We start from the raw sequence: 21,449 nt of genomic DNA, 5'->3' as shown, positions 1-21,449 counted from the left end.
ATGAAGTGAAAACTTGTCTAAGGAATCCAGGAGAGCTTTTAGTAAATAATAATGCATAATATAGTTACTAAATTCTTTTTAAGGATTTAAAAACTGTAGAAACTTGATTATTCAGTATAAAGTTAATATTCATTTAAACAAATTTATTTTCATTTCTGCCTAACTAGAATTCATTTAGAAAACATCTATTTATAGCTTGCAATGTAAAGGCAATTTGTTTTTAACAAAACGTATAAGGTGTAGTTCCTCACCTCAACAGCATGCAATACAGTAGAGACGATGAAAAATATGGATACCAGTAGCTATAATAAGAGTGATTCAAATAAAGTGATGAGAGATTTCAGAGAATTGGTTTGAGTCTGAGGTGACTGGAGAAAATATCTTGGAGGAGGTAGCATTTAAACTGGGATTTGTAGTATGGACACATTTCAGCATGCCAGCTGGTAATGGTTGGCATTCCAGGTATTGATAGAAGAAATTTGTGTTAAAATTATGGAGCTGTAATAAAGCGACACTGAGTAATTCAGTTTGGCAAAAACCCAGGGTACAACATGAGACAACCTGATAAGTAAGGTCTTGGAGGGCCCTGGGTGAGGCTCAGGAGCTTGGACTTCAATGGGGAAGCCTGGGATCCTTTTGAGCTGCAGAGTTGAATGATGCAGTGGAGCATTAGGAAGGTAAAGTTGCTAACAGGCTGGGGTAACTCACCAGGAGGAGAGAGATGAAGAGTAAGAGGGAAAAGCAGAGTGATAAGCCTTCTGTTTGTGGTAGTGATTTAGGATGGGGCGGGCTTAATGGATAAATAATCTAAAGGGAAGACCAGTGCAGAGAGGAAAATGAGACAGTCTCAAATGATTGAGAGGAAATGTCCAGACCATGACATCTGAGAGCAAGGATTTCCCAGCACTGGTCCATGACCCTTGAGTCACCTGCCAAATACAGGAGAAGCGTGAAAAAGAAGTTTTAATCCTGACTTGGCTTTCACATAAATCTGAAAAGCTCAGTCAGATGTGGCTCAGCCTTAGGAACATAGAAATTTTAATCCATACAAAACTCCTTAACTTCTTACCTTTTTAAGCAAGAGGATCTTGTTAAAATGAAAAACCTGGCAAATCTGCTATATGATAACAGTTGCAATACTTTGTCAAGTTTCAGCTTAGGAAGAATTGTCACAGACACTGCAGATTTCTACTCATCTATCCCTCCCCATTTCCACAGGGATTATGTGAGAATAAATAAAACATGATAGTACATGTAAAAATATTTTTTTTCTACAAAAAGTTGCAGTGTAGAAATTATAGGTCTATAAAAAGTATTACATGGATACTACAACATATCAGAGAAATCCGGAATTATTTTGTTGTGTTCTCAATTTATATTTGACTTTCTTGCAAAAAGAATGTAAAGGAGTTTGTTTATGGTTTATCATTTTTAAGAGCTTTCTATACATGTTGATGAGGGGAGTAAAAGGAAAGAAAATACTTTAAACCAAGCACAGTGCCCTGGTAATAATGAGGTCAGCCAAACAGACACTCTGGACACTGTTGATGGGCCCACAATCCCAGCACCGGACAGTCAGGCCATCTGGGTCTCGTCCAGGTGCTAAACTATAATCACTGCCTCCTGAGACGCTATAATTCTAGGAAAACCTACCTACTGAGGTGGCTCACTTAAAGGACATGTACCTACCCAAGGCTTTCAGAAAGAGGATTTCTGGTCACTTTAAGTATCTGCCCATCCAGTAGCCACTGGCTGATACTCCATGCTCCCAGCTCTGCCACTTGAAAGAGAGAAATGTGAGAATTGGAAACGGATCTTTTTTAAAATTATGAGGATTACTGCTAGCTCCCATCATATCCTCGTATCATGTAACAAGTTAGCAGACTTGGCAAAATGAACAAAAATATGTTTATCTTAGGCACGTCATTTGCTATCCTTGGACATATTTAAGTGCCTTTTTTTTTTTCAGAGTTAGAGACCAGTAGGCTCCTTTTCTGGTTCTCAGCACTCTTGAATTACGTTTGCTAGTTTATAATGACATAAGTAAGACTTCCTAAGGCCCTGAATAGGTGTGGTCTGAGTGGTTTATAAATATCATGATGAGGGTATTTCATAGCCTCCCTCCTCCGTCTGCCACTACGTTGTTTGATGAGTGCTTACTCCAGGTCACTGTAATACATCTCTATATTCATTTTCTCATAACAATTTTATGAGGCAGTTAACAGTACCTCTATTTTAAAAAGCTAAAAGCATGTACAATTTTTTTCTAAGAAAACAGCTAATAAAATGTACATACAAATAGAAATTTATTTCTCAGTAGCAGAACTCAGTTCTTGAACTCCATTTCTGTTGATGACAGGAAACTTAATCTTGCTCCATTAAGGTAAATTCAGTTATTTCTGATTTTTATTAGTGTTTCCTGGTTAACTGGTCACGCTAGGATTCTCTCCTCTCATTTCTTCACGTATCCATAGGGATAACCTAAGTTCTAGGAAGTATACATATTGCCCTGGAATTGGGGGATGGATGCTTAGTCCTATGGTCACTAGATCTGTCCAGACTGGTTTACAGTGGGACACACAATCTCCAGTGCTTTTTGGATATCTACATCTGTGGATGTGAAGGTACAAGTTCCCCTTTGATTTTTGTGTGTTGGGTCTATTCAGGTTATTCAGTATCATGATTGCTCCAACCCTAAGGTTTCACAAGATCCACAGGCCCACTCTCAGACAAAAGAAATCTTAGCTTCTCTCTCACACCATTCTATAATGCATCCCTCAGGTCTGTCCACCTAGATACCTCCCTTACACATTGCTGCTCTACAACATTAGCACCAAGTTTGACTGTGGTGTCTCTAAGAGGTTTTCAGTTTCCCTGGGCCATGCCCTAGGAAGTAAGTTATCAATTCACTTCATACTCATTATCCCCCAATCTGTCCAGTTTCTATCACCATATCCCCGACCCCCAGTGCTTATGTCCAGTGAGAAGGTGAGCAAATGCCCACTTAGGGACACTTACCTGTATACCTCTGTTTCACTTCTACATATTTTTTTCTGTCTCTTGCTGGTGGAATTCTGTCTTATTTCAGGAATCATTATACTTTCTAGATCTTTCCTTTGAGAAGGCCTAGAAACAATGACCAATTCTACAGCAGTGGAATCCTTAGAGCCCAGATTGCAGTCTTGAAATATCATCTTCCATTAAGAGAAACCAGGAATCCCTGGAGAAATGGCTAATTCCAGATCTGAGGCAGGAAAGATATATAATGAGCCTGGAAAGTCTTGTAATACCAGATGGCAAGGAAATCATCAAAGGATGCTAGAATCATGTCAAAAGGACTCAGGAGTCAACTTAGGAAGCTTTCGCTGGCCAAAGATAGGATACTTTAAGCTTCAATAAAGATATGAATGGCAGTTGATTGAAACCCCTCAAATATGTCTAATCCTGTAAATTTATATTAATAGTAAAAAATATAATTGATAATCTTTTGAGGATTATAGGGAAAATTATCTAAAAATTGATAAATATAAGAAATAAGTATTTATCCTGCCTTTCTTACATATGAAATGTATAATTTGATAACCAACTAGTAAATGAAGGAAAGTGTCTCCTTATAAAATTGCCCAGGTAATTCATGAAAAAAAATAGCACCACTCTGTAATCCCAATGAATTAATGTCTAAGCTTTAAGCATCAATGGCTGCTAATAGTAAAAAAACAGTCATTATGTGCTCTCGTTAAAAAAACATACCACAACCTATAGTCTTGTCAAAGGTATGATAAATAAGTCTGTTCAAGCCTCTGAATCTAAGTACCAATTTTCAGGAAATACAGGAGACAGAGGAAAATGTCAAACTGCATCATGAGTATGAAATCAGTAGACTGTGGCAATATTTATAGGTCAAACACCCCAAATTATTCAATATGAAAATTATAAGAAGGAATGGAATGGAAGGGGAGCATATCTATAGATCAAAAGATACTTCAAAATATAAAGTTAAAAAATACATAGCATTCCACATATAAGTGATATCATATGGTATTTGTCTTTCTCTGTCTGACTTAACTTCACTTAGTATGATAATCTAACAGAAACAGAGTTACAGATGTAGAAAACAAACTTATGTTTACCAGGGGGAAGGAGAGGAGGGATAAATTAGGAGATTGGGATTGACATATACACACTACTATATATAAAAGAGATAACTAATGAGGACCTATTATATAGCACAGGGAACGCTACTCAATACTCTGTAATAATCCATATTGGAAAAGAGTCTTAAAAAGAATGGATATATGTATTCATTTTGCTGTACACCTGAAAATAACACAGTGTTGTAAATCAACCATATTCCAATAAAAATATTTTTAAATTACATAGGATGTGCATACAACATGGTACATCCCCCCTAATGGAATACCATGCAGCTGTTACAAGGAGTAAGGAAGACCTATATGAACTAATGATATGAAGTGATTTTCAAGATATATATCATATATATGTAGGTTTTATATATATACGTAATAGCATTATATCAATGGTAATTTCCTGATTTTTTTTTTTTTTTTTTTTTTTGCGGTATGCGGGCCTCTCACTGTTGTGGCCTCTCCCGTTGCGGAGCACAGGCTCCGGATGCGCAGGCCCAGCGGCCATGGCTCACGGGCCCAGCCGCTCCGCGGCATATGGGATCCTCCCAGACCGGGGCACGAACCCGTATCCCCTGCATCGGCAGGCGGACTCTTAACCACTGCGCCACCAGGGAGGCCCTAATTTCCTGATTTTGATAATAGTATGGTAGCTATGTAAGATGTTAACATTTGTGGAATCGTGGTAAAGGGTATTTACGAATTGTTCTATTTTTGTAACAATTTTGTAAGTCTGAAATGATTTCAGAATGGAAAACCTTAAATTAAAAACATTAAAATAAAAAGAAAGATAAATTGTGCAAGATTAAAATACAATGTCAAAGGTTGCACACTTGCATGATACAACCATACAAATGTAAGAAAATGATTTCTACAAATATCAAAATAGAGGCTACTTTTGAATTGAGGAAGGGGCCGTGATTGGGATGGGACACAGGTAAAGGCTCCTGGGGTGGCTGGCAAAGTTCTGTTCTTGACCCTGGGGGTCTGATGGTTACAGGGTATTCCTCTTATAATAATTCACCAAGCTATATGTTTGTTTTGTGTAACTCTCTGTATCTGCATTTTATTTTATGAAGACAAACAAAAAAAAACAGAAACAGAAAAATATGCCTTGGCTTTCAAGATCTTCTCTCTGATATGAATGTCAAGAACCTATTTTGAAATTCAAACGCAATGATTTGACTTTTTGCTCTTAAACTAACAGCCTCTTTTATTGATATAAATATCACTGACTCAATAAAAGGGGGGTCCTAGAAGGGGTACTCTAGGGAAATAGGTAGTAAAGAGAAAATTTCTGTTAATAGCTCAGAATTTCTCCCACCACAAGGGGCTTAACCACTACAATATGCTTTTAAATGAGGGACATGCTCTTATCACCTCTCCCCTCACCATTTTTCATAGCTTTACATTTGTTCTTATTCATCCTATTCTGGATGAGCTTAAGCAAAAGTGTCACAGAAGTGGAAGAACAAGACTATAGCAAAACTGTCAAGAGGACATGGCTACCACAGGACACTTCAATATCCCTTTGAGACTTGCTGAAATAAGAAAACTGTACTTCTGCTCATTGATTAAGTACCCACTATGCTCCAGACACTGCCAGATAGTGGGAATGAAGAGAAGAGAATATTAAACTTTTGTATTGAGGTATATACATACAATTGCATAGAGTGGTTTGTAAACTTTATTTAATATCAGAATTACCTGGTTGAAGTTAAAACATATCTATAGAGAGAGATTTCAAAGCCCAGTCTCTAAAGACTGATTTAGTAGATCTCTTAACAAGTGCGTGCACAGACACAAATGTCTGAATTTGTGATTTCAGATGTAGAGCAGTTTCAGAAACATCTGAAAGGCTAAGGTGGAGGCTGAAATACAGTGGAGCTCATTAGAAGTGAGGAAGTCAAGGAACTGCAATGCACAGGCATTGGAAGAGTCATACAGGAGGACCTGGAGATTGTGTAAGATGATAGCAGGACTTAGGCTAGAGAGAAAGACTGTAACTTAGGTTCCAAGTTTTCCTTGTAAGGAAATGACTGAACAGGCAACTATGAGGTGAGTGCAGGGGCAAAGGGTTTTAAGTAAGAAAGGGATAAACCTCAAAGAGGTTGGAGAAATAATGAAGAAGCGATAGTAGAGAAGTATTCAGAGGAAGAACACTGACCTGATAGCTCTTAAGAGATCATGGTTGGCTGGCCTGATTCTGCCATGGATTCAAACTTTTATGAAAAACGTCACAGCCAGAAATCAAAGGAAATTATACAGAGCTTTGTCTGCAATTGCTATCTGTCAGGAAGTCAGATGTGAAAACATAGAGTTTTCTGTAATTCTTTCCTGATCTACTTACATGGGGAAATAACAGGGAAGAGTGGTTAAGTAATTGAGCTGACACCTATTTGTTCTTCACTAGGGCATTTGGACCCCAAGATTTGTAATGCCACCAGTGGCATGTTGCACAGTAAGTTAATGGTGCATGCTCTATTGCAGCCATCCCCAACCTTGTTGGCACCAGTGACTGGTTTCGTGGAAGACAGTTCTTCCATGGACCGGGGGTGGGGAGATGGTTTCAGGATGATTCAAGCCCATTACATTTATTGTGCACTTTATTTCTATTATTATTACATTGTCATATATAATGAAGTAACTATACAACTCACCATAATGCAGAATCAGTGGGAGCCCTGAGCTTGTTTTCACTTGCCACTCACTAATAGGGTTTTGATATGAGTCTGCAAGCAATTGATTTATTATGGTCTCTGTGCAGTCAAACCTCTCTGCTAATGATAATCTGTATTTGCAGCTGCTCCCCAGCACTAGCATCACTGCCTCAGCTCCACCTCAGATCATCAGGCATTAGATTCTCATAAGCGCGCAACCTAGATTCCTCGTATGTGCAGTTCACACAGTAGGGTTCGAGCTCCTATGAGAATTTAATGCTGCCGCTGATCTGACAGGAGGAGGAACTCAGGCAGTAATGCCAGCGATGGGGAGCGGCTGTAAATACAGATGAAGCTTCGCTCTCTTGCCCACTGCTCACCTCCTGCTGTGTGGCCCAGTTCCTAACAGGCCATGGATTGGTAGCGGTCACCCTACCTTAAGGGCACCCTACCTTAAGACAAAGTATGTGTACACACATACACAGAGATAGATATAAATACTTCTAGATAATTCTAGATATAGATAATTTACAGTTCAGTTCAGTTACAGACAGGCTATTTTTCAACTTACAAAAGAGAGCACCATATATTCTATTCAAATAGTTATCTTCTCTATGGAGAGGTCATGTGGTAAACAGCAAAGATTAACACCATAACTGAGGTGGACTGAGACACACTCTAACAAGCTGGGGACACTGGGTAAGCCATTTACTTACCTGATTTTAGTTTTGTTTGTGAAATGACTTTACATAAACTTCCCTTGAATGTTGTTAATTCTAATTCACTTGTGATTTTATTTAAATTTAACTATTTAGACATATATTTAGTATATGAAGCGAATCACCTATTACTTTATTCCTTTAATGTTACAATACCCTATATTATTTATATATATATATAAAATACATTATATACTCAGGAACATCAAAATGATTTTATGAAAATAATAGTGTAAACTCCTTCCTGTTTCCAATCTTCCTGGTTACTCAGCTTGTTTCTCTATCTCTATCCATGCACCAACCCCCAAGCATTTAGTTTTAAAGTGTTAGCATATTAATAGAAGTGGGATATTTTCTAGGGGGTCTCAGTCCCACTAGAAAGTGATTATTATTATGTCTTAATTGTTTTTTAGAAGAATGCTCCATTTAGATAACTTTCTAATACCCCAAGTCATAATGGGATGATAGATATTTGTATTTTCCACTTATTTCTTATACTATTAATTCCTATGGAAAGCTGTTTACCTAATGCCTTTGCCCATGTAGAACCTTGTGAACCTATCCTTCCAGGATGGGCAGGTATGGTCACTGCACACATTTTTATTAAGGGTGGGGGGGGGTTGGAAATCGTTTGGAATTCAAATTTTTCCATGGGTTAAACAGTGCACAAGAACCTAGCAACTTTGGAGGAAATCCAGCTTACTTTTGCTCTAATGTACCCAGAAGATTTCAAATCAGTACTCAGCATTACTGTTTTAATTGAAAATTAACATTGCCATAATTGGAGGTGAGGATCTGCATCCTGATGTTTAGGAGAGGGCTATATGGTTGGGGAGGTCATTACACTGGAGAGCAGAAACATTGGAAGAGGAAAACACAAATCATTTGTTTCCTTAAGCAAGGACACACAGTAAACCCTTGAATTGGTGGTCAACTATAATTTGCTTCCAGAGCCAGCAACTCTGGCAACACTACAGTTTGGATTTATAGCAGGGCACACAAGTAACAATGACTTTGAAAGTAAAGTATAAAAGAACCAAGGAAAAAGTTCTTAAAGATCTACTCCTCATTCCAAGGACTTTCCCGCTTCACCTATAAGCAGGAGGTGCTCTTGTTCCTATTCCCAACATGCCCCTCGGCAGTTCTTCCTGAATAATTACTCCTCCAGGAAACCAATGATATTTGAGTCTGGGTTATTAACAATCCTTTATTTTTTGCCTGGGAATTTCAAACCAATATACTCCCAGCCTGAACAATGTAGACAGAAGTTTTCCTTTCCATTTGGTAAAAAATAAAATTAAAAAAAATTCTCTATTTGCTTCCAATGTCCTGAAAAGTTCAATCACCTCTCCAAATTCCCCAGAATAAACACAAGAAAATACCTCTCCCCAGTAGGATCCAGGCCCTGCACTACCACCCTTAGGCACTTCCATTTCCTCCATCTTCAGGGAAGGAGTGTCCAGTTCAGATGTGGCTCCTCAGTGGAGAAGAGGGAATTTAGGGGAAGGGGAATTTCTTTAGGAATTGTCAGTCCCACAAGTAAGTTGCTCTTTTCCTTTTCCCTTTTCACTGAATGTGAAAAACTGCTCACAACAAGTGGTCACTGTCCCGTTTCCCTATGTGTCACCAGAGCCAAGAGAGGACCCTGCCAACGAGGCTCCCTCTACTCTGTCCCGTAGACCACAATCTCCGACCTTCACCCCATTGTCTGTGCAATGTGTAGAACTGGAGCTCAGAGCAGCGGCCTCAGCATCACTCTCCATGCCCGGGGAAGCCAAAGGCCCCTTTCTTGGCCGAGGGGAAGGGCTCTTGTGGAAGCAGAGTTTGAAAAGCCCCAGCACTGTCACGGTCAATATCACCAACACTACTACTGCTATGCTCACAAGTATGAAGACCACGGTGGAAGAATCGAAAGCCTGGGGATTGTCAGAGGAAGACGTGGAATTAAACTTGGGAATCACTCTTCCTGAAGAGTTGATGTCGGCCTTTGCCTCTGTTTGAGGGGATATTTGAAGAGTAGATATCGTGCCCTGTGATCCCCACCGAGGAATCTCGGGAATAGATGTTGCTGAACTGCCTTGTCCAGGGGCATGGGGTATCTCTCCTGGCTTCTCCCGGACACTGGGTGACCACGTTCCCTTCGGCATGGGGCTGGCTGCAGGGGCTGGCGGGTGCCAGGTGGGCACCTTGGTCCCCCCAGGCGCCGGCTGTCCTTCCCCATTGGTTACACAAGAGCGTCCGTCTTTCCCTAGCACGAAGCCCGCAGCACACTCGCAAGCAAAGCCTCCCAAGTCGTCTAGGCAGTCAGGGAGCTCCACGCATTTGCCAGCACGGAGGTACTTTCCGGGACAGGGACAGAGCACAGCCCCGGAGGGTATCCCGTCCCAGCGCGCGCCGACCTCGTCCGAGGTGCAGGTGGCCGTGACGGAGAGCTGCCCGGGGCAGAACGCACTCACCTCGGTCCCGGGGGGACTGAAGTCCAGTGCCGCGCTGTACAGCTGGAAAGGCGCGCGGTAGCTCAAGTCAGAAGCGGCCCCCGGGCGCGGTGCGGGGCACAAGCCCTCGAACTGGTACTTGCACAGATAGCCGTTGGCGCGCTGGTGGCATCGCATCTCCTTCCAGCCTGCGGGCTCGATTCCCCGGGTGGCCTGGAGTCCCGCGCAGCTCCGAGCGGTGCAGGAGCGTTGGGGCTCCTCCACCCACTGCAGCGTGTCGCTTTCGGACGCGCCGACGTCGGGGGACAACCAGGAGAAACCCCGCAACGGCTCATTCTCCAGGGTGCAGTTGGATCGCCTGCGCTCCAGCGCCACCCAGAAGAGAAGGTCTTTGGAGCCCCCTCCGGGCCCCGGGCCCGCCCGCAAAAGCGCGACCACCGCGCGGAGCTCGGCGTCCCCGCGCACCGTGCTGAGCGCCCCGCCGCGCAGGCTGCAGGCCTCTTCGGCCTCCTGCCGCTTGAAGGTAGCGTGGTGCAGGCTGTAGCAGGCCCCCGAAGCCGAGCAGCCCGCGCGGTCGGCAGTGGGGTGCTCTCCACTGCCGGGCCGGGGCCAGAACGTCTGCCAGAGAAGGCACAGGGCGAGCGCCGGCCTCATCTTGGAGGCCCAGCGCCCACGGCTGCTCCCAGCTTGGATCTGACCCGCCCGAGGGCGTGGAGCTGTCCCAGGAGCGCGGTCACCGCCCCCCACAGCTGGCTCCCCGCCCCCCAACCCGTCCCCCACTCCCCCACGCCCGTCCCCTCAGTCTCCAAGAATTCCCGTCAGGGTCCTGGCAGCAAACAGCTTCCCTCCCTTAGGCCTCAACAGGAAATGTGTCCGGAGCTCTGCCAGGCCCCGTGCAGCCCTGCGGTCAGGAACACAGCTGGCGCCAGGGCACAGGGAACGCAGTCGCCCAGAAGGTCAAACACCCTGTTTAGGGCAGGAGAAAAAGAAAGAAAAATCGCCACTGGGAAGAAGTGTATCGTTTTCCCTGCTCAGGGAGTTTCACAACCTCAGATCCCAAAGCACTTTGGTGAACACTGGCAGGAAAGGCTGGAGAAGAGGAACTTGCTGAGCGCCCACGCGCGCCCACTGTGCTCCGTCCGGAGCGGTGGTGGAGTTGGCCTCACAGCAATGTGTAGAAGGCTCCAGCCTTCGCCAGTCCCGCGACTGTGGGGGGTGGAAAAAACCTTGTGAGAAGCAGAAGCATCTCCCTTTGCCACCAGAGGCAGCACGACGTAAGCACAAGTCTCTTCCCGGCTCTGCTCCTCTGTGCTGTGGAAGGAGATCCAGGCGTGCTAATTGCTGGTCAAAGAACTTACAGTTCCGTTCCGGTATCTTAAAAGGGAGAGCCTGCTTCTGAGGTCAGTGCTCGCCTTAACACGTTTGTTTTTCGTTTCCATTTCTTTCTCTTTAAAATGGCCTTATTGGTTCATTCAGGAAAGGAAATGTATTTCCAGGCCTAAATGAAAAATAATGGCCACAGATCTTAACTGTTATGTTAGGTTTCCTTACCACTATATTGATTCATAACTTCTTCAAGCTTATAGATCATATATAAATGAGATCATGGCCTGTTTGCGAACAAGCACCCCACGTGTGATTTTATCCTTGAACTATTTTAATGTCATTTTCTTCTATGATTAAGTGCCAATATTTGTAGCAGTGAGTTGTAAGCCCCCTCTAAGGGACACAAGAGTTCAATATCCTTAAATTAAAATATTTATTACATTATACTGCATATTGTATACCATAAAAAAATACCCTGCAACTTAAAAAACAGGTGAGTCAATTTCTTCAGTTCCAATGGGTGTTTTGTCTTAATGCAAACACTTCAACTCAGTTGGAAGCAGTGAGGAATTAAAGGTGAATAAAGGAAGGAAAGTTAAACACTGCACTGTCTATGAAAGGATCTTCTTGTTAGCAATTTAGACAATATGCATCATTTTAGAAAATTATTATCTACCTTGGCTCACAGTGACCAAATAAGTTGCAATCAGAAATACATAAAGTTTCAGCTAAGCCCTCTTCATGATGCATGATGCTTTTAAATATCTGTAATCAGAATGAAAGTTGCCACTCCATGGGAAATGCTTACCACGCTTTCAAACTCCCTTGTATGGATGGACTGGACTGTTCAGGTTAGTGAGGAGGGGTGGGAAGGAAGGTTTCAGGATCACATCTGTTCGCTCCTACCTCATTTTCACCACTACTCTCACTTTTCTTTTCCTCTTGGAAATTCCATGTATTTTAACAGATGATAGTAAACACCAGGAATCATCATCACACTTACCCTGCTTTGGCTGACTGTGGAGTTCTGCAGCAGGATTTCTCTCGTACACCCTTGCTGTTTCCCAATTTAAACGACATTCATTAGTCCTTCATTACAGATGCCAGAGAATCACCTTAAACATGACCCTGCATTTAAATTAAGTTAATGACATATGAAAAAGGAACATGAAAATCTAGAAATCTAATTAAATGGATTTTAAAAATACCTAATTACTTGGGCCAGCTCTATATACCTTTGCAATCTAATGACTACATGTTGTAAATGTGTCTATGCGGTACTGTATATTTTAATAAAATAAAACCTTCTACAAATCTAAGCAGTCAGTGGAAACCTCTTAGATATTTTAAAAATCACTTGAGATGAGGTGAGGTTTCTAGAGAAAGAATGAATGCTTGAAAAACTTAAAGTAAATACATGATCTCCCCTCCTGGCATTCTGCCTATAGGGAGGTAGGATATTAGAAGAGAACACAGTGGCCATAATGACTGCATATTACAGTCCTGGCCATGGCTGTAGTGATGTGAGAGAAGAGTTAGAAAAAAAAATTAGCTCATTTCCTCACCCAGGAAAACATTATGATGTGTTTCTCCCAAACTGTTGTGAGTACCTTGAAATAAACTAATTGCTGGGTCTTCCGTCAAAAAAAAAAAAAAAAAATTAGCTCAAAGTAACACATAGATCATTTTGTAATTAATTATTTTGTATTGACTTATATACCACTAACATATTTTGAAATGTACAGTATACCTGAGAAAACTAGAAATGAAGGAATGTTTTTGTTTTTATTACTCTTTTATTTATTATTATTTTTTATTAACAGCTCACTTGAATTGAATATTTATTTTATTGTATATTTATTCTGGCAGTTATGGGTTTAGTGCTCATGACTGCCGTTGGACGTTAGCGTTACTTATGTACCTATTTATCAGATAAGAAAACTGAAATCTAGAGATCATGTATGTAGTTGGCCTGTGGTCAAATGAGCAAGGATGAACCCAAGCATCTGAACCCAGAGCCTGTGTTCCTTTTTTTTTTTCTCCAATAGAGGTAAAATTCACATAACATAAAATTAACCATTTTAAGTGTACAATTCAGTGGTATTTAGTACTGATACATTCTCAATGTCAGGCAATCATCACTTCTATTAGTTCTAAAACATTCTGATCATCTCAAAAGTAAACCTTATCCCCAGAATGTTTTTATTTTTAAATGATGCTATCATGATCATAATAGGATACCATTTTATCTCCACTGGATTCCAAATATTTGAAATGCTAACAATGCTGTGGATCCACAGTCTCTTTTATATGTTATAGATGAGAGTAACAACTTTGGAAAAGCTTGCTATTTTTTCCTAAAATTGAACACTTACATACTCTTTACTCCATCATGACCTTCATGCCCAGGTATATACTCAAGAGAAACTTACACACCTACAAGAGAAGATATATAAAAGGATGTGATAGCAGTGCTGCTCATATTAAAAAACAGAATGAATCCAAAGGTCCAGCAACAGATGATAGATAAATAACCTGTGGTACATTCACTCAGTGAATATTATACAGCAATCAAAATGAATGGAATATAGCTGTAAGTAGCAATATGAATTAATCTTATCAATACAATGTTAAGTGACAAAAGTTCCAAAAAATTACACAGATTCTGATAATCTTTTTGTAAAATTAACAAAAAACTCTTAAATATATATTTGTGTATTTTTTAGGAAAAAATAGTTACTACAGTGAGATAAAAGGAACAATGGGTGATGATGGATCCTTTGGGTGGGTGGGAGGAGGAGATGGATGGACTAGTAGGAGAAATAGTATTTGATGTGGGCTATTGTCAGACTCCTAGCTTTTGTTTTGGATAGTGGCTTTGTAGGTGGTTATTCCATTATTAAAAAATCAATAATTACATAACTAACAAAATAAAGAAAAGTGGCTTTATCTAGACAAATGATGAATGACATGAATCAAAAATTACAATTAATCTAACTCTGAGCAGCTGAGTTCCAAAATGTAAAATCTAAACAAAATTAAGATGCTAGCTATATTTTTAAGAAATATTGTCAGTATATTTCCCTTTGATCCCCAGATTCTTTTGCAGGTAACACATTTCTAAATTTAAGCCAATTATTAATCTGAAAAAGCATAATAAATAAAATATTTCCCTATGTTTCTAGACTTTTCAGACAATCTGTGTACTATTATTAAGAATCGTGTATGGTATTTATTTGTTCATTCATTTATATAAGGTCATCCCATCCAAAGAACTAGAGAGAATATATAAGGAAAATAAGTTTAGTTCACATTTTCATTTGATTATTAATTTTAAAACGTCAGAAACAAATATGGAAAAAGATAGAATTTCACTAATCACATCCCAAGTAATCTCATAAATTTATAAAGTTGTCGATCCTCACTGAATAAATTCAGTTATTGTTGAAAGAAAACAACATCTGGGTCTTAGCATATTTCTGAGTTCACCAAAGATATATAAAAATACTTCAGAGAAAATTGAAAAGGAGACAACATTCCATCAGGAGAACACGGCGTTCAGAAACTAATCTAAGCTAGAGACAAAGAATTGTGAAGATTCTTTGCCTTTTAGAACTATATTGGACCTTAACAAAATGATCAGTGATCAATATCTTTATATTTTTAACTGAGTAAATTTTAAATTCTAAGTCTCAAGTGTCCATGAAGTGCTTAACGAATGATAAAATTTAGTAATTTTATTTTCTGGAAACACAACTTCTAATCATCATTATGTTACATGTTCTAAATCAGGATATATGATTTGACCCTTAACCCAACAGATCCTATAGACTCATAACCTAACAAATTCATATACACCTGAATAGGTAAAGACTTCTTTTAGGTGGCATTGTCTTTAAGTCATCTGCATACATTTATATACAGTCAGTCATTTCAGAAATGTATGTCACAATGACAGGTACTCTTTTGGTTTAGTACAGAAACAAGAAACTTTAAAAAACATTAAATTTTCAGTTCCTTCATTTAAACTGCTCTCTAAACAGAGGCAGTGCTGATCATGTTCCATAGGCCCTGGAGGTAATACAGAAAATTATTCTCTGGTGGCCATTACAGAATTAGTACATGTGACCATTGCCAAGTTTATAATCAAGAAATAATGGAAGAATGACTCATACACACAAAAGGCTTGTTATAATCCAAATACCTACCAAGTTCTAAAGTATAAATATTTATATTACTACTCAGATATTTTTTCAAAATTGCCTACAGAGCCAGTTTATGAACTACACTTGAAAATCAGCCTTACTACTTTAAAGTTACACACACACATACACACACACACACACTCACACCTCTCACCTAGACCTTTTTTTTTTTTTTTTGACCGATCACAATAAGGTGAAACTTGTAGGGTTAACTAACATCATCCAGCAAACAAACTTAACCACAGTTGTGTGGAGGTGGGGGAATGGTGCATGAGTTGCAGACCTTTTCTTTAGTTAAAGTTTGGCATCTAGCTGATCAGGTCCATAGAATTTGGAGTTTTTCAGGTCCTACTCCTGGCCCCTTTTCTCTTTCCACTGTATACTCTCTCTCATGTAATCTCATCTCATCTCATCCTATGGTTTCGGATATCATCTGTATGCCAGTGAAGCCCAAATGTATCCACACTCCATTCTTAGCTAAGCTCTAAATTCATATATCCACCATGTACTTAATATTTGATATCTCATAGGTATTTCAAATTCCCATTTCCTAAACAGAACTTTGGTTCCTGCCTCCTGAGCCAGGTTCTCAACTCGCCTTCATCATTTCAGTAAATGGTACATCTAGCCCCTAAGATGCTCATCACCACCTTCCTCACCTCTTATACGGGTTAGGGTTTTTTTTTTTTTTTTTTGCGGTATGCGGGCCTCTCACTGTTGTGGCCTCCCCCGTCGCGGAGCACAGGCTCCGGACGCGCAGGCTCCGGACGCGCAGGCTCCGGACGCGCAGGCTCAGCGGCCATGGCTCACGGGCCCAGCCGCTCCGCGGCATATGGGATCCTCCCAGACCGGGGCACGAACCCGTATCCCCTGCATCGGCAGGCGGACTCTCAACCACTTGCGCCACCAGGGAGGCCCAGGGTTTTTTTTTTTTTTAACTGTAATTGACAGAAATCCAACTCAAATTAGCTAAATGCAAAAGGGAATTATATGATTCGTAACTGGGAAAGTCCTGGGGTAGTTCCAATAGTTGAATAGAATACTGCCCAAACCACAGCAGCCAGGAGATTCAATCACATCAGGATTTGTCTTAATCTCTCTCCCTTTCTCTTCTCTCTTCATGGCTGCATCCTCTCCTGCTTCCTTCTGTCATTCTTCAAAGGACCTGAACAAGACCACTGGCAGTTCTCATGTTATACCCTTATAACATTCTACTAAAGGAGAGCCTTCTCCTCTAGCTCCAGAGCAAAATCCCAAGAAAAGATTCTGATTGATCAAGCTTCAGTAATATGCCAGTCATTTGCTTAATCATTGTAGCCAAAAAGATAGGACTCAGTGATTAGTGATTTTCTTCTGGGGGCAGAGTCTCTATCAGAGTTATATGTAAGGAATATTCAATTCTAAGTCTAAAGTATACTTTGAATAGATGTAGTTTTATGTTTCACTTTGATTATCCTAGTCGGCGCCTGTCAAATTTGTCTTCTCACTGTTCTGCCTGCATCATTCTGGACCCCATGGAATCAATTCTTCATAGACTCATCAGGAAGATCTTCAAGAACCTTAGTCTGATTATGTCTCTCTTCTGCATATACCTCCGTTGCTCCTAAAATAAAGCTCGAATTCTTACTGAGAACTACAAAGTATTGGCTCCTATGCCTCTTCCTAGTTTATCCTCTTGTCTCTCTGGTCTCAGTTCAGTTGCCAGCACCTAAGTAAGATCTTTCAAGGCAACCCAATCTCCATTTCCCCACCAATAACTCTCTAGCCCCAGTCTCTTTCTATGATACCAACGTGTGTTTTTTCTTCATAGCAATTATTATGTTCATTTATTTGATTGTCTTGCCTGTCTCTCACTCAGTGTAAGCTCCATAAGGCAGTGCTTGTCACAAGTGAGTAAATGAATGTATGACCGAATCCACCACCATTCTCCCCCTTGTTGATTATGGTCCAGCCACACTGGCCTGTTCTCTGTTCCTCCAAAACATCTCATAATTCTTACACGACTTCCCTTGACTGAAATCATTCCTCTCTTGTCTGTTAGATTTTTTAAAAATTACATCTTTAAAAATTGTGGAGTAAAATGTACGTATAGAAGTGTACATAAATACTTATGTACAGTTTTACAAATAACCATGAAGCCACTATCCAAGTCAGGAAATAGGGCCAGCTTATAGTTACAATTTCTTTAGGGTATTTCCTCCCTGCTCTGTTCAATCCCAAGGTAACATCTGTTGCAGTTCTCTGAGATTAGGGGAGATAGTTTTACTTCTGGTTTACCCTGACATTGAGGATGTAGCTCAGCTGATTGGTAGGAGGTTTCCTCGGGGGGAGGGGTCAGGTTTAGACATTTGTTCTTCTCTCCCCATGAGGCTATAAAAACAAAAGTTCAAGATCAGCAGGATTGGTGGCAAATATCCAAGCTCAAAAGTAACTAGTCTCAGTGCTCATTTTAGGTTTCTGTGTTCTTTCTTCCTTAGACTTCAACCTAGTTGTGTGTGTGTGTGTGTGTGTGTGTACACATATAGACATAGACGAGTGCATGTATATTTCATCACTGTTTGTTGTCTTATTTGAAAGGGTTGATTTCTTTTTTTTTTTTTTTTTTTCTTTTTGCGGTATGTGGGCCTCTCACTGTTGTGGCCTCTCCCGTTGCGGAGCACAGGCTCCGGACGCGCAGGCCCAGCGGCCATGGCTCACGGGCCCAGCCGCTCCGCGGCATATGGGATCCTCCCAGACCGGGGCACGAACCCGTATCCCCTGCATCGGCAGGCGGACTCTTAACCACTGCGCCACCAGGGAGGCCCGAAAGGGTTGATTTCTTAATTTGGGTTCCCTCAAAAGCAAACCCTGAGACAAGGATTTGGGAGCTACTAATTTATTTGGAGGAGAGGCAGAAGTCATTGGCAAGGAATGAGACAGGGAAGTTAATATGAGTTATAGCCATGGGAAACTAGGGGCCAATATTGCAGGGAACCATCTGAGAATGTATGAAACCCAACTAAGTGTGTACCACCAATGGGTAGTGAAGCTGCAGTATTTAATTACAAAGTCCTGTCCCTCAAGCAAGTAGCTCCAGGGAATTTGGCCTTAGGCACTTCCAGCAATCCCTGAGCTAGGTCATGCATACTCTGGTGTCCAGGAAAATACCTTCAGGCACAAAGACACCAAAGGTGCATGTGGCATTCACTACAGTAGGTCTCAATAACTTAGTCTGCCACATTCTAAACTCCTTCAGCTTATGGCTTAACCCCTCACCAAGCCCTTAAGTATATATGGGGTCCCCCACTTTATTTGATTTCATGGATCCTTGCACTTTTTCCTTCATATCACTTTTCACAAATGTAAGCATATAATTGTTTATTTGTGGAATGTAATATCTATGCCCTCCAGTACCTTACTACTCAAATGCCAGCAACATTGGCATTAAAAGGGAGTAGTAAGAAACAGAATCTCAGCACTACCCCAGACACAGTGCATACTAATGAGATCCCCAGGTGATTTGAATGCATGTTAAAAGTTTGAGGAGCACTGCTCCACTAGACTGTATTTTCTTGGAGGCAACGGTTATGTCTCTTTTCTTCAGCATTTATCCCAGGTCCCTAGTAATGTAGCTGGTCTATAGTAAGCGCTAAAGAAATAACACACACACACACACACACACACACGGTTCACGTGTGTGTAGGCACATGCATAAAGTGCCAGTGATTTAGCAAAAATGCTGTATATTAATAACTGAACACATGGAATTTTCTAGCTTTTTGTTATGAATCAGATCATTATTCCATGGGGCCAGCAGTTCCAGGCCCATTGGTTACTGTGTCTCCTAATAAATTGATCAGAAATACTACTATTCCTGTTTTAAGAAATTCTTATTATAACCAAGTGGCCAGCATTTTTATTTAAGTCTCTGGACAGCTTACTGTGGTGCATAGTTTCATGCTCTGAACTGGTCTGGAAGGATTTGTATGGTAAGTGTGCTTGATCATCAGGGCATGCCTTATGTCTGAAAGTGTGCCTTTTCTATTGGTGCCTACAGAACTTCCACTTCACAGAGCTGGAAGAGGGAGGGAAAAGAATCACAGCTACTTAAATTCAAATCCTATTAGGCTTATCTGTTATCACTTTGTAAGTACTAGGGATAATCAGCAGTTACCTTAGCCCTTACCTTGTAGAGGCAGGGACCTTGAAATTATTATTAGCCAGATTTACTATCTGGCCTATTTTAAGGTCTGTGTATTGGATAAATTCACACACCCCTGCCCAACAGATTCTATATTGGCTTGTCTATTCCAGAAATGTGATTTATTCTTACTATTATATGGCATTTCAAATCTGATACCTTCAGAAGATTTTTGACCTTCAGATTTAGCATCAGGAATTTTTGTTTTAAAATAGCAGTGATTTAGGCAAGTCTATTCAATAAAATTGGATGCCATATATCTTTTTGGTACTCTACCTCTTTGTTTTGTACCGAAATCACATAATATGACATGATTTATTATAGTGGGGAGAGAGGGAGAGTGCTGCTTGCTACACTATAGTTACAGCACACACACACATCTATGAAATACTGAAGATCATTATTATTATATTTTTGCTAAATTATATCTTTTGTGAATGGTCTTGCTGTGGATTTGGCTTTACAGTTATTGGAAGATTAGAATACTTTCTACCAACTTTCTTTCACTATCATATTTAGCATAGGAATTCACAGTTTTAAATGTATTTGTGAATATGTCATTGTTTAGTAATAACCCTTCCTCACACACTCTCTGTGTGATTGGGTAGGTGCTAACTGGAAATCTCACTGGGGAATCCTCTTGAGAATTATCGTTTTCCTGGTCTTCTCTTTAGCAGGGCCACCCTGAGTCCTAGGACATGCAAGTGGAGAGCCAGGAAGGGATCTAGAAATGCTTTGTCCATTACAAGCTGGGTAGTCTTGAACGACTGCAGCATTCTTGGGTTAGTATCTGAATGTGCCTTCAGAACGAGGAGGGGGAGACCTGGGGGAGGGTGCAGTATGCCTCTTACTGGGTCTTTTGACCAATGGCATGGAAAACCAGCAGAAATGCTCTCAGTCAGGGAAAAGGCTGTGTAAATCCCTCCCCACTGACTCCTGAGCCTCCTGGAGGAATAGTAGGACTGTGAAGAAAGGTGATTTCAGCACAGAGAAGGCTTCACCAGCAGAGCAGGAAATCCTCTCCCCCTCTCGGTACTGAGAGAATTCAGTAGAGGCTCTGCTGGGTCTCTTTTTGCTCAGACACACACACCATGACTTTGCTACACCTGGGGATCTCAACCCAGAAGTGAGAGGGCAACCCCACTGGCCTTTCTCTGACTCTCTCGTCATGTTGTAGAATATTAGCTCTGTCTTTTCCCTCTTTAAAGTTGAGGGATAAGAATTCAATTTGCTGGCCTCTCTCTTGGAATAATAACATCTACCCTTGTTAATTCTCAGACTCAAATAGATTCTTCCTGTCTTCCCTCTCCAAATCTTCTCCATCTGAGACATTTTATAGATACACATAAAATAAAAGATATATATACTTTATCTATAAAATATATATATTTTAGTCAACAGGGAATAAATACAATGTTTTTATTGTTGAGACTACGTTTATATTCAGGAAATTTGTTCTCTTCAGTTTTTGAAACTGTTAAAGAGAATACTCTGGATTCTTTTAAAAGAGCACAGAAATATGAGAGAGGTGTTAGAGGGCAATATCCTTTGGGTATTTTGAGTTACTGACATCCCATCAATATTAATAATTAGAGCACAGGAGGCTTTAAGGGGAGATCAAATGATGAAAGAAAATGAAATCATCTTAAGTTCAGCTTGGGGTGGCTTAATGAAAACAAAACAGTAAATGCTAGAAAGAAGGCCAAATAAAATATATTAAATTTCCTAATTTTTTTTCATACTACTTCATAGTCAGTATAAAACTGATATTCAGGCTTT

General features: G+C 40.5%; 1 protein-coding gene and 1 long non-coding RNA gene across 3 annotated transcripts in view; one reads left to right on the top strand and one right to left on the bottom strand.

The window, feature by feature from the left end:
• Positions 1 to 8,705: 8,705 nt before the first annotated feature.
• On the bottom strand, positions 8,706 to 10,675 carry CLEC14A (C-type lectin domain containing 14A). The gene has a single exon (XM_060096294.1). The coding sequence runs from the start codon at positions 10,611 to 10,613 to the stop codon at positions 9,141 to 9,143; it is 1,473 nt and encodes a 490-aa protein (XP_059952277.1). The 5' UTR covers positions 10,614 to 10,675; the 3' UTR covers positions 8,706 to 9,140.
• Positions 10,676 to 10,819: 144 nt separating this feature from the next.
• The window catches only part of LOC132489239 (uncharacterized), a 120,351-nt gene continuing 109,721 nt past the window's right edge, over positions 10,820 to 21,449 (top strand). For both annotated transcript variants that reach the window (XR_009531850.1, XR_009531849.1), the window contains exon 1: positions 10,820 to 11,359. This is a non-coding gene — a long non-coding RNA (uncharacterized LOC132489239). The remainder of the gene's footprint in view (positions 11,360 to 21,449) is intronic.

Source organism: Mesoplodon densirostris, chromosome 4, assembly GCF_025265405.1.
Source record: "Mesoplodon densirostris isolate mMesDen1 chromosome 4, mMesDen1 primary haplotype, whole genome shotgun sequence".
NCBI classification, from domain to species: Eukaryota; Metazoa; Chordata; class Mammalia; order Artiodactyla; family Ziphiidae; genus Mesoplodon; species Mesoplodon densirostris.
Note: the sequence above shows the minus strand (reverse complement) of the source record. Positions and strands in the feature narration are given on the sequence as shown.

Bases quoted from the DNA above. Each gene is read 5' to 3' on its own strand.
- CLEC14A (XM_060096294.1), bottom strand. From the start codon at position 10,613: ATGAGGCCGGCGCTCGCCCTGTGCCTTCTCTGGCAGACGTTCTGGCCC.